This window comes from Rhinichthys klamathensis, unplaced genomic scaffold (assembly GCF_029890125.1).
Source record: "Rhinichthys klamathensis goyatoka isolate OS25496 unplaced genomic scaffold, OSU_Roscu_1.1 h1tg000090l_1, whole genome shotgun sequence".
Taxonomy (NCBI): domain Eukaryota; kingdom Metazoa; phylum Chordata; class Actinopteri; order Cypriniformes; family Leuciscidae; genus Rhinichthys; species Rhinichthys klamathensis.
The window spans coordinates 2,414,796-2,429,784 of NW_026606629.1; the positions used below are offsets into that span (position 1 = coordinate 2,414,796).

Here is a 14,989-nt window from a genome sequence, read left to right on the forward strand (position 1 = left end):
AAGTGTAAAATACCGAACTTGTCCTTTAAGTGATGTTTAACAACGGTATTTGTCCTATATTGGCAATATGAATGTACAATATAAATAACTATTGAGGTCATAAAAGCAGCAAAAGTAACTAACCCTAAGGAACAAATTAATCTGAATTGTATTTTATGTTCAAGTCACTCAGATTTGGGCCAATAAACAACAGTGGAAAAATGTGAACTATGAAGCTGTTGTCCACATGATCATTTGTGTTTGTGTTGGTAATTATTTCAGATTTCTTGCACCCTAAGAGGTTCATTTCCAATTGAGACCTGCCAGGATGGCCACACATCTTCTGAAGTATTTATTACAAATGTCTTTTTGACATCAGAACATCCGAGAAGCATTCATATTTTTCTTCAGATTTGGGTAGGAATAATTGGGGAGGGTCTGTACAATGGAAATTGTTTTATTTTTACTTTATTTGCTGGAAATTGTATTTTATTTTTAGATGTATGATTTGAAGATGTTTTATGTGTTGGAATGAATGTGGGTGTATGGACTGTGATATAGTTAGAGATTAAAAAAAAACATGTTCTAATGAATACTATGATGATGGTTTTATAATGAATCCATGAATGAACAAAACTTTTTCTTAAAGCCACAAGCAAACCCCTTACTTCATGTATGTAACTCAGTGGTAGCGCATAAAATACATCAGTTAAAATGGATAAAGTGAGTTTAATTGTTACCTATTGATTATTTGCTCAGTCTAACATTTAATATGAAATATATTATAATGTAACAATGCTTAGTTTAAAATATTTATGAAATGCTTTCTTTTGCACAAATTCCACACAGGTTCAGATTCATGAAAATGAGATATAGGGTTTAGGAGACTGCCAGCATTTTCCTTCCTCTTTCCAATCAAATACCAAGGTCTTGGCACCTAAGCATCATGTCCTCCTCACTCACAGTGATTTACTTGTTCTTTAGACTTTTTGTTTCCCCACAGTACAGTGCTATTGATGTGCTAAAATATCTTGGACTGTTTTGGAGGCAGACCAACAGTACACATTTTCAGACTCTTCCTAATCAAACACAATTCAGCTCATAAGCTTGTTGGTAGAGACTTAAAACAGAGATGCCCTTCATTTGAATATGCCTAGGCTAATTCCCTACTATACAGTTGGAAAATAACAGTACATAAAAAGAGTAGTATCTCTGAATTCATAGTTTTCATAAAACGGTAAGTGTAAAATACCCAGATTACCTACTGCCTAGGTTCTGAAGCGCACAACTGATGGACACTTTAATGTCCCATGAGGCCACGAGATGGGTGTTGTGAATGGAAGTGAAGCAACTTAACTGGTGCTGTAGGTCATAAGTACTGTGCAGATGTAGTATGTCCGGACTTCATTCATCCATTTTTTCCTAACTTTGGAGGCTCCTCCCAAGTGGCTCCTAAAATGGATGGTAAGGGAGATATCCAAAATGTGTTCTGTTGGTTGGAAAAGGGTTGGAAAACATTGATTTAGGTTATGCTTTTCTGCAATAGATTCAGTACAATTTTCTTAATGGGTCCTTAATGCAATGTGGAATGATGTATTGTAGGTATAAATTGCTCGTATCCCCAGTCAATTTAAATGTAGTTGGTAACAAATCTTGCGTCTAGTCCTAGCTTCGATGTTACATGTAATATGAATAAAGAGTGCGGCAAAAGCTGGCAGTTACTCAAACCCCATACAGATACACACACATTTGCTTATAAGAGAGAACAACACACAAATTAGTGACATTAAACAAATTATCGGTGTCTGATATAAATTGGTTTGGATTGTCTGAGGCTAGTCTGTGTGTATACAGTGCACTGCGCTGCCAAGAGTGACATTTCTGTATTCTCACTGCATTCAGGATAGAAGTGTTAACTGGAGTCCCAGGGGTAAGTGTGAACAGTTATTTTGTCCTTGATTTTGTTCATTCATGTATTCTGGTTCTTCACTGCAATAAAAAATGACTGTTGATGCCAAATGCACACTCTCAATCCTTTCTTGTTGTCATGTCTAATTTTAAATGGGATTGCATCTCACATTAGCCTTTTAATGCTTTACGGTATCAGCTTTCACCATTTGATCAAATCTTCCTCTTGATGAAGCCAGGATGCTTTTCTCTTTAACTTGCTGTACTGTTATCTTTGAGTGTTTAAAGAAGAATTTCCTGACCAGGTCTCGCTCCTCTTGTCGCTTCCAAGCTGTCCTTTTTCAGCCATGCAAATGAAGATTCACCCACCATAAAACCTCTTTAAGGGACAAGTCACTCTTTCTTTTTTTCTTATCAGAAGATGGATTGCCATGATATTTTCATTCAGCTTTCCAGGCCACTTATTACAGATTCAAGAAGACTTTTCTATCTACAGTTATTGTCATCTTAATTGCAACTGCTTTACTATGTTTATTAATGGCATTAATAAACAATAGCATTGTTTCCTTTTCACTATTTTTAAATGAATCATCTGTCCAGTTCATCTCTTGCATTTAAGAGAATTCTTGGAAAAATTCATTTAGCAGTGCCAAACTCCTCTTGCCAGTCAATCTTGTGGAAATAATCTCTCCACTTGTGCAAATTTGCCATTAACAGATATTTACCATTGACTGGTGTAATTGAATTATGGTTGTATTTTTCATGTATTCTTTTCATGTTCTTGTCTACTTGTGTATGCTTCAATGGTTTTTCATTTTCTATTGCAGTTGAGAAGTCACAACATTATAAATGTCTTTAAATTATATACATTTTAAATGATTTGTCCAGAATTTTTTTTACCCTGATTAAAGAACATATGTCAGAAATAAAATAGGATATGAAATGCAGAAAGGGACAGTGTGTGTGTGTGTGTGTGTGTATATATGAGTGGTTTACAAACATTTGCCATAGTGCAGCAGTGTTAACACGCTAATTTTATCATTGCGCAGCATGAGGAACGCTAGTGGACTGACCGCAGCTGACCTAGCCCATGCCCAGGGCTTTCAAGAGTGTGCCCAGCTGCTTTCCAATGCCCAGAACCAGCAGCTCAGTCAGCTTAACGGGTTCTCAACCAATGGCTCTGTGTGCTTTGGGGACCGCAAGCTAATCCAAGAGCGGAGCACCCTTAATGGGGTTCCCAGCCGAAAGAGGTCTCTTGATTGCATGGAGTCCAATCACATTAAAAAGGCCAGAACAGATGGTAAGTCTTGACTGAATATTTCAAAGATTAAAAATTCAAGTGAATTTACCATTCAAGTGCAAGGAGATGCAACACAAAACTCAATTTGGTATTTAGAGTACTTAAACACCGAATTGACAGAATTCTCTTTTGTGTCTCCTTACACTTGAGCAGACAAATACACACACAATGACAAAATACCCATTGTGCTGCGTATCCTCGTTAACAGTTGAATATGGCTACGTTCAGACTGCCAGTCCAAATCCGATTTGTGTGCATATCCGATCGAAATCCGATCAGATTTAGCAAGTGTGAACGGCAAAAAAAATCACATGGACGTTTTTTTTAAATCCGTTTCAACCTACATCAATATGTGGTTTGAAATCCTATTCAAATTGCATTTCTCGAAATACGTTTCAGTCTGACTGCTCTGATCGGATTTCGCGTGGTTTGTGACTTTCTCACGCCGCATAAAACATAACCGTCAGACGTTGTTTTAGGAAACATGCTGAAAGTCTCTGCCGAAACAAGGTTGTGTTGTTGCAAAGTGCCGGATGAGCAGAAAAGGACAATATAACTGAGACATATTTTGAAACCGGCGGAGACGACAGCGTGGAAAAAAGCTGTGCATACCAGCCGCCTCCGGTTCTACCACGGCCTCAGAAGATGCATAGTCCATCGCAGCGGCTACACATTTCCATGTTGTAACATTTAAATAAGACATCTCTATTGCAAACCCCTCCATGTTGTGGTGGTTGTTGTTGTTGTTGTTTTTGGCATATGCCTACCAACGCAACATCATTGCCATAGAAACCAATGCAGATATTCTGGAAAACGAAAGCCACAAATCGGATCTGAACAGTTGTGATACACAGTGTGGACATCAATCATTTTAGATCCGATTTCAATCGGATAGACAAATAATTTGGACTGACAGTCTGAACGTAGCCCAAGTTTTAAGTAAGTGTAAACAGTTGATAAAGAAATCAGGTTTGTATCATCATTATATTAAGTGCATTAGATCTTAAAGTGACAGCAGACTAATACACCTGCTGCTGTCTGTATAATTATCATTAGCTTTAACAAGGATTAATCCGGGTTTTTTTTTTTGTATTATTTTTAGAGTGAAGACTATGCCCTGTTGTTTTACATTTATTTAGTTTCTGTACCTGAAATACTACTGGTAGAACTACCTTAAAACCTTTTGATGTAAAGAAAATTGATGTAATTTTAATTTTTGTTCTGTTGTATTTATTTTTGCTATTGCTTGTAATTTGTTTATCTGTTCTTTATTGTATTACTGACAGTTCACTTGTCTTTAATGTTTGAACTTTATATTAGTTAGGCTCGTTTTTGATATTGTATTGAAATTGGAATCGAGAATTGTGAAATGTTGGTGTCATTTGCTTATTAAATACGGTTAAAATGCTTATTAAAAAAAAGGTTACATGGGTACAAAACAACAACTACTTTTTTGACAGGGCAGGTAAAAACCCAATCGAGTCTGTACAATAAAATTCTTCTCGTGAAACCCTGCATTTGGTCCTAAAGCAAAATCATTGGACTGTCATCACCACATGTTAATACCTCAACATGTGTCATTGCAGATCTCGGTTATCAGCCAATAAACGGATCCAGCGGAAAGGACCAGATGGAGAACATGCACATGGAGTTTGGCCCACCACTGAGTACCACAGGTGGGAACCGACTCTTAAATGGATCCTTGCCTTTGGCGTCCAATGGCTACATGAGTCCAGAGCAAGACAGGGGGGTCCACATGGAGAGCTCATCCTCAAGTGGACCTTCAGTCCACAAAGAGTTGGAGGTCTTCACCGTGACCTCCATGCAGATACCGTGTCGTTGCACTAATTCCTATGCCTATTTGTAGGGGCATTTGCCTTGCTTCATTTCAACTCTTTTGGTGATGTGTGTCTGGGAGGGAAAATAATTTAATTTGGCACACATCGCATGTATAAAACATTTGATCATAAATTACTCACACCACCACGTCCTTTTAACTTTTGGTGGTATGCACTTTGTTTTAAACTAAAATGGAGAAATTCTTTTGCTCAGTAGGAGCAAATTGAGTTTTGTTTTGCACAATGACTTCCCTAAATGCCATTTTAATTATGATTCCAAAGCGTTGCAAGAACAATTAAAATATTCAGATATTTTTCTTTCTCTCTAAAGTTTGTTATGAGGCTGTTTATGCCCTGAAATCATCACTTGGAAAGTTTGTCAATGTTATTTTCTTTTCAGTCTTAGTACGATACTGATTGACAGGTTTTGCTGTGAATTCGTATTTTCCCTGCCAAGTTCCTGCCCTTGAGTTTTGTAATGTTGTTGGATTTTGGTTCAGGCTGTTGCTGGTTAATTAGCCCTTATTATTTTCCTGTAGAGTAGCAAAAAAAAAAAAAAAAGAATTCCAGGTGAATGCATTTTTTTCCATGTTTGAAACATGAAATATTGTGCATTTTATTTTCAATCTTTTTTTTTTTTCTTGAACTTTTTATTATCTTGTTATGCCAAAGCATATCTTTTCATGAATGTATAGAGAACATCCATGGACCTTCGCTGTGCAGCTTTCATGTGTGTGTTCTTGTTTGGAAGTCTAGGTGCTATTCAGTCACTTCTTTAACCTTAGACTATTTTACTATATTTTAGATTGTTGTTCTCTTTCTTTCTGTTGCTGTTATTGCAAAATCTGATGAAGAGGATCTGTCTCGTTAGATTTATTCAGTCTCAAGTGTTTATCAGTCAGGTTACTGTACGAGGCTTTTTTTCCCCCAGCTAATGTTTTGCATAGAATTTCAGTGTAGAAAATATTTGCTAAACTGATTTCGTATGATAGTAGCTATTAATTGAAAAAAAGTTGGTTATTTGATTACATTGTACTTTATATAAATTCATATAAAAATTGTCATATTTCACACAGAACAAATGGCAGAAATTTAGAACTGCATATAGACTAACGCATGATTTCCTACTCAAACTATTCTGAATTACAAAGGGACGTCTGACTGTAAGTGCTCATTTAAACATGAGATTGAGATGGAAAATATTGTTCATGTGTGGATGCCTAAGATTGATGCAAATGTAATTTCTATACTCATTAAATGTTCTGTCATTTAACAATCACAATTGACTCTTGGGTTTGTACTTATGAATTGTTTACTAGAACTTATCAAAATAGAAGCCACATGCATGGTCATTTGATACCCTTTTTCATAGATTATAATCCAGTGGTTTGCACTTTCCTTTGTAACCCCTAAACAACTTTGCTGCTTCCACACTTAACATAAATGAGATTAAGATTTAATCCCTGTTATTTAATATTGAATAAATATTAATTCGGCAAAATGTTGAAGGTTGCAGCGACTTGAAGCAGGACTTTAATCTCGGGGTCAAATGTTCAGATGTAATCATGTTATGTGAACCAAACTGGATGGGATTTTGAAAACCCTAAACTGAACAATCTACCGTGTACCCCTGAAATGTCCACTAAAGAACATTAACGATGCAGAATTCAGTTTGGATCAAAGACGAAACCTGTTAGAAATTGTTGTGCAAAACAAACCCATTCAGTTAATATTTTAGTGTTGATGAGATTATAATTCATTTGTTCTCTTTGACAGCAGGACTTCCTTTAAATGGGCGCTGCCATCCTGTGCAGCACCTCAATGGTGGTGACCTGACGCGTGGGAACGTAAATGGGAATTCAACCGAGGTTGAGAACTGTGATCATATTGGAAATGTGGGTGTTTCTTTACATATTGGTTACTTTGACAAAGGCCTTCCCTTTGGGCATCATAATGGAGATACAGCTGAGAACATGGAGGACGCAAGCAGTCAGATAGAGCACCGCAAGTCAGTCAGTGTAGAGGAGCAGTATGACCACATCACCTTCAACACCATGCACCTCTATCATGGTTGTTAGGATGTCCCGTCCGGACTCATATGCCTTTATATATCCATAGAGAATGTGCTGAATTGCTTTAAGTCCGTGTACTTTGACAGGGTCACTGTATTTGTATTTATGTTGTAAAAACATTTTTTTTTAAATTGTTTTCTAATTTTGGCCATTTAATTCAGTTGGAGAATCCCAGAAGCTGTTGATTTTTATGTATTTGTAAGGACATTTATTGTATTAATTGTGCCTACATATAAAATGTAATTGTTTACTGCCAGCATTTTCTTACATAGTAGCTGTGTACTGTATGAATAAAATGGTTGATGAATTGACTGAATCATGAATCAATTTCCACCCTCGACCATTTTTACATTTGTCACCGCTTGTAGCATATAACTTATGGTAAGATAACCTGTTGGTGTTCACTGGTTTTATTGACCTGTACAATTTTGGTTATATTTATACTATAGTTCACACACTTCTAAAATCAAAGGCCATCCCTCCTAATTATTATCAGATATATGACTGAAAATGTGAACAACAAATGAACAGTAATCGTTTACCTGTTGTGAAATATCCTTCACGTCAGAGTACAATGATAGTCGTTTATTGCATTTCCCGCCCTTAACCGCTAGGTGGACACTGACCTCATTCCTCCCACAGAAACGTCATCGAGGCTGTTCCTCCGACTAAGACCGTGCCAACTATTAGAACAATAGGGGGACCTCTGCCATTTACGTAGTCTGAGAAGAACATTTCAGGCAGATTATCTTATTGCTTTTCTTAACCTATAAATACTTCAAACGATTAGTGATATGTCAATCATTCCGTCTCTAAAAACAAATCTCAAAATTGATTAATTTACATAGTGTATGATGATTTTGTATTTTCAGTCGCAAATATCCCCCTGTGTTGGACAGGTGGTATAATCGTGTATCGTGAAAAGACGTCTTGTACTCAGAAAGGAATATTAATCATCACTGTTGTTGTGACATATATACTGTTACATTAGGATTTGTTAGTAGGGCTCTAAAAATAATCCCTGACGCTTTTAGTGTAGTTAAAGATGTCTACTCCAGCTAGAAGGCGGCTCATGCGAGATTTTAAGCGGTGAGTAGCTGAAAAATGATAGATCTGTTTGGAATAGCAGGCTAGCTAGCTAGTTAGCTTCATAACACTCAGCTCGGTAGGCGATTATTAAACGTAACATAAACGATTAAAAACACGACATTTAATGTTGTTCTTATTGATGTGAGTCTGTCGGTAGTATCACATTGCCTTTTTACATTGTGAGGATTCACAGAAACTCCACGTTTATCTTAGCGTATTAGCTAAGTTAGGTAGCTAGCTAGATAGTGTAAGCCGGTTAGAGAAGTTATTCAAGCTTGACTTGTCTGAATGTGATTATAAACATTACTAGAAATAGAGATATTGGCTAAAAAATATAAAGTAAACAGAAGCCACACTTTGTCGTGTAATATCACAGGTTTTTAATAAATGAACCTGATCGAGGCACTAAAATATAGTTTTGACTCGGTGTTCTGTGTTGGTTCCGCACAGGCTCCAGGAGGATCCGCCAGCCGGCGTTAGTGGAGCTCCATCTGAGAACAACATCATGGTGTGGAATGCAGTTATATTCGGGTAAGAAGAGAGCAAATCAAGCTGATCGAGTGGAGGCTGAGACAACCAGGCTAACAGGGTTCCCACGATCATGGAAAATATGAGAGAATTTTAAAATGGACATTTCCAGGCCTGTAAATGTTATGTTTAAAAATTATGCAACTCCCTGTTAAATAAAGCTTGGGGTCAGTGAGAATGTTTTTTGAAAGAATTCATACTTTAATTCAGCAAAACTCTAGAAACCCAAAGACTTAAATTGATCAAAAGTGGACATTTAAGATATTTATAATGTCAAAAAAGATTTCTGTTAAAGAAATGCTGTTCTTTTGAACTTTCCGTTCATCAAAAGGTCAATTCACACTGAACCGACAGATGCAGACAGTCACCAGATTACTTACTGCACATCCCTTCTCAGACATACTAATTCAGCATGTAACACTGATCTGACTAAACCTGACGAAGTGTCTGTTGGCCTAAAAGAATCCTGAAGAAAAAATGCATCACAGAATTCTGCCAAATCTTTATCCGCACAACTGTTTTCAACATTGATAATATTGAGAAATGTTAGAATGATTTCTAATTATTTTAAAATATATCAAAGCAGCAAACAGTTGTACAAATTGTAATATTTACAATTTTACTGGTTTTATTGTATTTTTTTTTTATCAAATAATATGGAGCCTTGGTGAGCGTAAGAGGGGGAAAAAAGAGCTTAATCTTACCGACCCTAAATTTTTGAAAATTAGTTTGGGAAAATAAACACACTTTTTTTATTTATTATTATTGTTGTTGTTGTCCTTTTTTCTACTATATTTTATTGTGTGCATATTACTCCTTTGAGTTTGAGGGCTTGACTGGAGTAAATCTGGTTCATATGTGCAGCATGTGCATTGTTGTTATTTGATATCGTGGACAACATGCTGTACTTTTAGTGACACAAATGTTTCATGTCAGTTTCCTCCTGCCTTTGACTTGATTATTGTGTTTCATGTTTTTACATGTAGTCCAGAGGGAACGCCTTTTGAAGATGGTAAGTGACTTAGACACCTCACGCGTGGTCAATTGCATGTGTAAAGAAAATTAGTTGCAATTGTCTTTTACTGATTAAAGATACAATGTTGTTTCTGCTCTGCACACAAGGTACCTTCAAACTCACAGTTGAGTTTACAGAGGAATATCCAAACAAGCCCCCAACTGTGCGGTTTGTCTCAAAGATGTTTCATCCAAATGGTGAGTGGTGCTTCCTGTTTGTCTCAAATTAGAAACCTTGTCAAAGACAATCTGAACCCCGTTGCTCTCTAAAGTCTACTCGAGATCAAGTATGTTCCCACACAGAATCTGCTCCTGTAGGATTTATTTAGTCCCTCATTTACAAAGTTCTACACATAACGTTAATATAATAATAAAATGTTTTGATAAAAAAAAAAAATGTAGTAATAAACCAATTCAGCAAAAATATTTAATAATAATTAATGCATATGCATTTCTTGGTCAATAATATAAATTTGTGACCGTATTTACTAGGGCTGGGTAAAAAAAATATCGATTTCACTATTTTAATCTATTATCGTTTTTATGAACCGATATGGATTATTAAATCCCAAGAATTGATCTTTTAGTCTCTGCTGTTTTCAAATGATGAATGAACAGAACATTATATCGTGCCTCCCATCTAATAAATCACTATAACTTTTGAACTTTACTTTTGATATGAAATGTCTCAGATTTCAAATTGAAGAACCGAAACCCAGTGTATAGGCGCTTCAGCACGGAATAGGCTATACATTACGCCTATATAATATATAGTATATAGCTATATTTGAAGTCTCCAAGAAATCAAAATTTATGTTTTTGTTTTTGTATGAATATGTTAGCCTTACTGTTATCTATAAGCTGAAATCGGTCACTTGTTCTCACAATTACTATTTTCTACATGGTGAATGCCACATAGTGCACTATATAGGGGGCAGGGAATGATTCGGACAGTGTAAATATGCTTTTCATTGGGGCAAATGAAGTGTGGTTTTTCACATTAGGGTCACGTGATCCTGCTTCATTTTAGAGACACAAAAGGACACATGGAGTTTTTCGGTTCCTTGCCTCTGTTGCCTTTGGCTTGCTCAGTTGGGGATATTCAAATTAAATGACCCATCATACCACTGATCAGCTCTACCAAACTTGGATGTCTTTTCCAGTAATAAACAAACACTGTTAAGTTGTTTTGATTGATACTGTGAAGCAGCTTTGATACAATCTGTATTGTGAAAAGCGCTATATAAATATATTTGACTTGACTTGACAAAAGCACAGAGCGAATCTCATGCGTGAGTCGGCGCAGACCACAAAACGTATAGGACCCATTTAAATTATGTACAGAATGCTATATACATAGTCATGAGGAGGATGTGTAGTTTTAGTAACAGTTTCATATTAAATCTAAAAGAGGAATCTATTAGACAGTGGCTGTCAAATGCGGCTTTACTGAGCTCAACGTCTCTGGCCTAGCTGTGATATAAATGAAACGCTATTGGCTGTTTTTAAAAAGGGGAGGAGCTGTTCTATATGTCCCGCTCTGTCTTCCTGTTTCAGTGGAGATTACGTCAACACATTAAATAATGCTGTGAAAATAGTTCAGTGGGCCTTTAAGAAATGAAATTAATATAAATGAATGATTAGTCGACTAATGGCTTAATTGTACAACTAATAGTAGACTAGAAAAATCTTTAGTCAGGGGCAGCCCTAATTAATACCGTTTTAATGTGGCGTGACAGATCGCTGTTGCTGCCTCAGATCTAGCGAAGCAGCAGTGAACTGATCATCTCTTCCTCTTTACTACCAGTTACAGCGCAAAATAAACATAAATGGAAAAAGATACAGTACAACTTACCGACATGCCTACTGTATTTATTTAGTACCAACTGGCTCACCAGCCCTAATATTTACTTTCAATATTTTCAAAGCAATTATCAGTTACTGCTGTCATATTTTCTGTACAGTATTAGTAAGCGGTGTTAAGATGTTTTGGAAGCATTCTAAAAGTTATTTTACCATTTAAAAAAAAAAAAAAAAAAAAAAGTTACTGCATTTATGTTCTATTTAATTTATGTATTGACTGTGAATGTAGGGAATATGTTGCTCTAACTTTTGCTGTTTTTCTCAGTGTATGCTGATGGCAGTATCTGCCTAGATATTCTTCAGAATCGTTGGAGTCCAACTTACGATGTTTCTTCTATTCTGACATCAATTCAGGTGTGTTAATTAACTTTGTTTTATAGTCCAGTAAAAAAACAAAACAAAAACGGCTTTCTGTTGCATTTTGACATTATTAAATCTGAGAATTGTCTAGAATGCTTGTTTTGATTTGTGGTTTAGAGAGTGCAGTTTTGCTTGCAATACTTCAAAATGTAACTTAAAATTTAAAGGGATACTCCACCGTTTTTTCATATTAAACTGTTATTCCCTTAACTAAGACGAGTTGATACATACCTCTCTCGTCTCAGTGCGTGCACTCAATCGCTCTGGCGCGCGAGACACTGTGATAGCACTTAACTAGCCCAGTTCATTCAATACGGGCCAAGCAGAGAAGCGAGCAAACACCTCCACGTTTTCCCTATTTAAATACAGTTACACGAGTAGTGTAACTCGACCAAGAATGGTGACACAAAATAAAACGTTGCGCTTTTCTAAGCGTGTAAAGTGGATAACTATAATGTATGGTGGAATACCATAGCAAGTGCTTGGGAGCACTTCGACTCGGCGCATATATATATATATATATATATATATGGACTCGGTGCAGTAATATCATCACTCCGGAGAGGGAGAGGATTTTTCACGAGTGATGATATTACTGCGCCGAGTCAAAGTGCTCCCAAGAACTTGCTGTGGTATTCCGCCATACATTATAGTTATCCACTTTACACGCTTAGAAAAGCGCAACGTTTTATTTTGTGTCACCATTGCTTGGATCCTAATGAATGAACTGGGCTAAGTTAAGTGCTATCAAAGTGTCTCGCGCGCCAGAGCGATTCAGTGCACACACTGAGACGAGAGAGGCATGTATCAACTCGTCTTAGTTAAGGGGATAACATAGTTTAATATGAAAAAACGGTGGAGTATCCCTTTAAAATGGACCCTTTTCACATTTCGGAAGTCGTCATAGTTGGGTAAACTTCTATAGCGGGGAACGGGAGACGACAGCAAATATAATTTTTGTATTTCCATTTGCTCCAAAAAATCTGTGCTGGAGTTTTCACGACTTTCCAAAAGAGTAAAAAAATATAGAGATTGATTACGTTGGTCAGAAGAGAGAAAGATATCAAATTTGTCATCACTCCTTCAGTTGGTCTATTAGAAACACCCTTTAAAAGCGTTCATTTGTTTTTGTTTTCATTTGTTTTTTTTACTGACAAGGTAATGTAAAACATTATATAGTTATAAATGTATAAAAAAAATGTTTATGAAAATATAAAAAGCTTTACTAGACATGGGATGTTGATAACTGTAAACGTGTCATCACAGTATGTGAAAAGGTTATACCTTTGAGGCCTAAAATTTGATTTCTCTTTCTTTACAGTCGCTTCTAGATGAGCCCAATCCCAACAGCCCCGCAAACAGCCAGGCAGCACAACTGTATCAAGAAAATAAACGAGAATATGAGAAACGGGTGTCAGCCATTGTAGAGCAGAGCTGGAGGGACAGTTGACCACATTCTCAAAACCATGTTCTCACTGAAACTTTGTTTTCCTTTTGTTTGGCTCTGTTGTTGGAGGATAGTTTTTCTAATCTCCATTTTTAAGTTTTCATGCACTTTACTCATGCAAGATTGTGATTTGTTTTTTTTTTCTTTTGTTTCGTTTTATTTCTCTCCCACATTTTTGCCTGGACTGATTTTCAGCCCGCATTAAGATCACTGAAAGGGGAAATACCCCTGGTGTATAAGGCTCGACTAATTTTGCATCCGGCATGAACATGCAGTAATTGTCCATATTTGCAAAATGCATTTGCATCTCTAAAGAAAAACACATTATGGATGATTCAATCAAGGCGTTCTAATCTGGATACACATGACTCATTAAGAGACTTTAATCTAAGTCATAGTAGTGTTGATGAAAATGTTCTTGGTGCTTCATTGCCAATTTTAATATCATGCCGTTAAAAGTGTCCTTTTAATTTCTGTTTTGCTTCCATTTTTTTTCTGGATTCGTTATGCTGATTTAGTCACGACTCTTCTTGGCTCTGCCAGAGGATGGTTGGCATGTTACCACAAGAGTGGTAAGAATCTATAGTACGCACTGAAAACACATTCAATGTTGGTAGACAGATGTGAGGGTTTATATAAATGGTCAAAATATGTTGACAGAAAATGGCAATATGTGTGGAGTATAAAATATATATATTTACTAGTTGAAAAAAAAAAGAGATTTTGCTGGAATTCAAAAATGTCACAAATATCCTTTAAAATACTATTGAGATATACATTCACTGCAGTTATTTACTGGTCATGGCTTGCATCACAAGTCCAATCAATCAAGTCAAATAATGTCTTCAGGTCTTTTTCCAAGCCCTTAATCTTTGCAGATGTATTCCCTGTTACATGCATGAATGGCCGAGCGTGTCCTTTCCTCTACTAATCTTGTATATACAAAATTTTGTGTACAGATTTTGCACTGGTTGGCAGTCTCATTTTCCAGCACTTGTAAATAGGCTACTTAAATAAAAGGTGAAACTACCTTTGTGAGTAATGCATAATTTCTTAATACCTGTTCAGTTTTCACACCGAGAATGCTAACTACAGAAGATACTTATAACAATAACTTTATTAGTTAGTTATTATTTCGGTCGACTTCAACAGAAAAGGGAAAAGTGTGTTAGTGTTTACACCAGCAGACAATATTATTTTGTTTGTTCTAAGCTTTTGACGTTCATCAGTTGTAAAAAAAATAATAATCTGAAAGTGTTTCCAACGATATTGTTTATCTGTGGCGTTATAGTTGTGCTGAGGACTGCTATTATTGTGTATTTAGAAGGATTTTTGGCACCATATCATCATTATCGTTATAGTAATAGCAGTTCTTTTCTATTTACTAAAACGGAGCCTTTCATCTTTCCATTTAATAACACAATTTTCAAAACTAACACAAAGTTAGTTGAAACCATAGACTGTAAAAAAAAAAAAAAACGATCACACAATTATTGTAAGAAACCGAGAACATGCAAAGTGGATGATGCAACACAGAAGAGTTAAAGACACATTTTTTGGCCCACATTTGCGATGTACTTTAAGGCCTCGT

At 36.1% G+C, this 14,989-nt stretch overlaps 2 protein-coding genes across 3 annotated transcripts in view; both read left to right on the top strand.

Moving 5' to 3' along the window:
* The window catches only part of ankrd10b (ankyrin repeat domain 10b), a 37,662-nt gene extending 30,254 nt beyond the window's left edge, over positions 1-7,408 (top strand). The window contains exons 4-6 of one of the 2 annotated variants that reach the window (XM_056251817.1): positions 2,937-3,187; positions 4,774-4,863; positions 6,805-7,408. In XM_056251817.1, coding sequence (XP_056107792.1) covers positions 2,937-3,187; positions 4,774-4,863; positions 6,805-7,103 — 640 coding nt within the window. In that variant the 3' untranslated portion in view covers positions 7,104-7,408. Of the gene's footprint in view, positions 1-2,936; positions 3,188-4,773; positions 4,864-6,801 lie in introns of both variants that reach the window. The other variant, XM_056251816.1, reaches the window with a different exon arrangement.
* Positions 7,409-7,996: 588 nt separating this feature from the next.
* Positions 7,997-14,428, top strand: ube2al (ubiquitin conjugating enzyme E2 A, like). The gene is made up of 6 exons (XM_056251818.1): positions 7,997-8,186; positions 8,637-8,717; positions 9,701-9,726; positions 9,837-9,926; positions 11,857-11,945; positions 13,273-14,428. The coding sequence occupies exons 1-6, from the start codon at positions 8,143-8,145 to the stop codon at positions 13,399-13,401; spliced, it is 459 nt and encodes a 152-aa protein (XP_056107793.1). The 5' UTR covers positions 7,997-8,142; the 3' UTR covers positions 13,402-14,428.
* Positions 14,429-14,989: the final 561 nt, after the last annotated feature.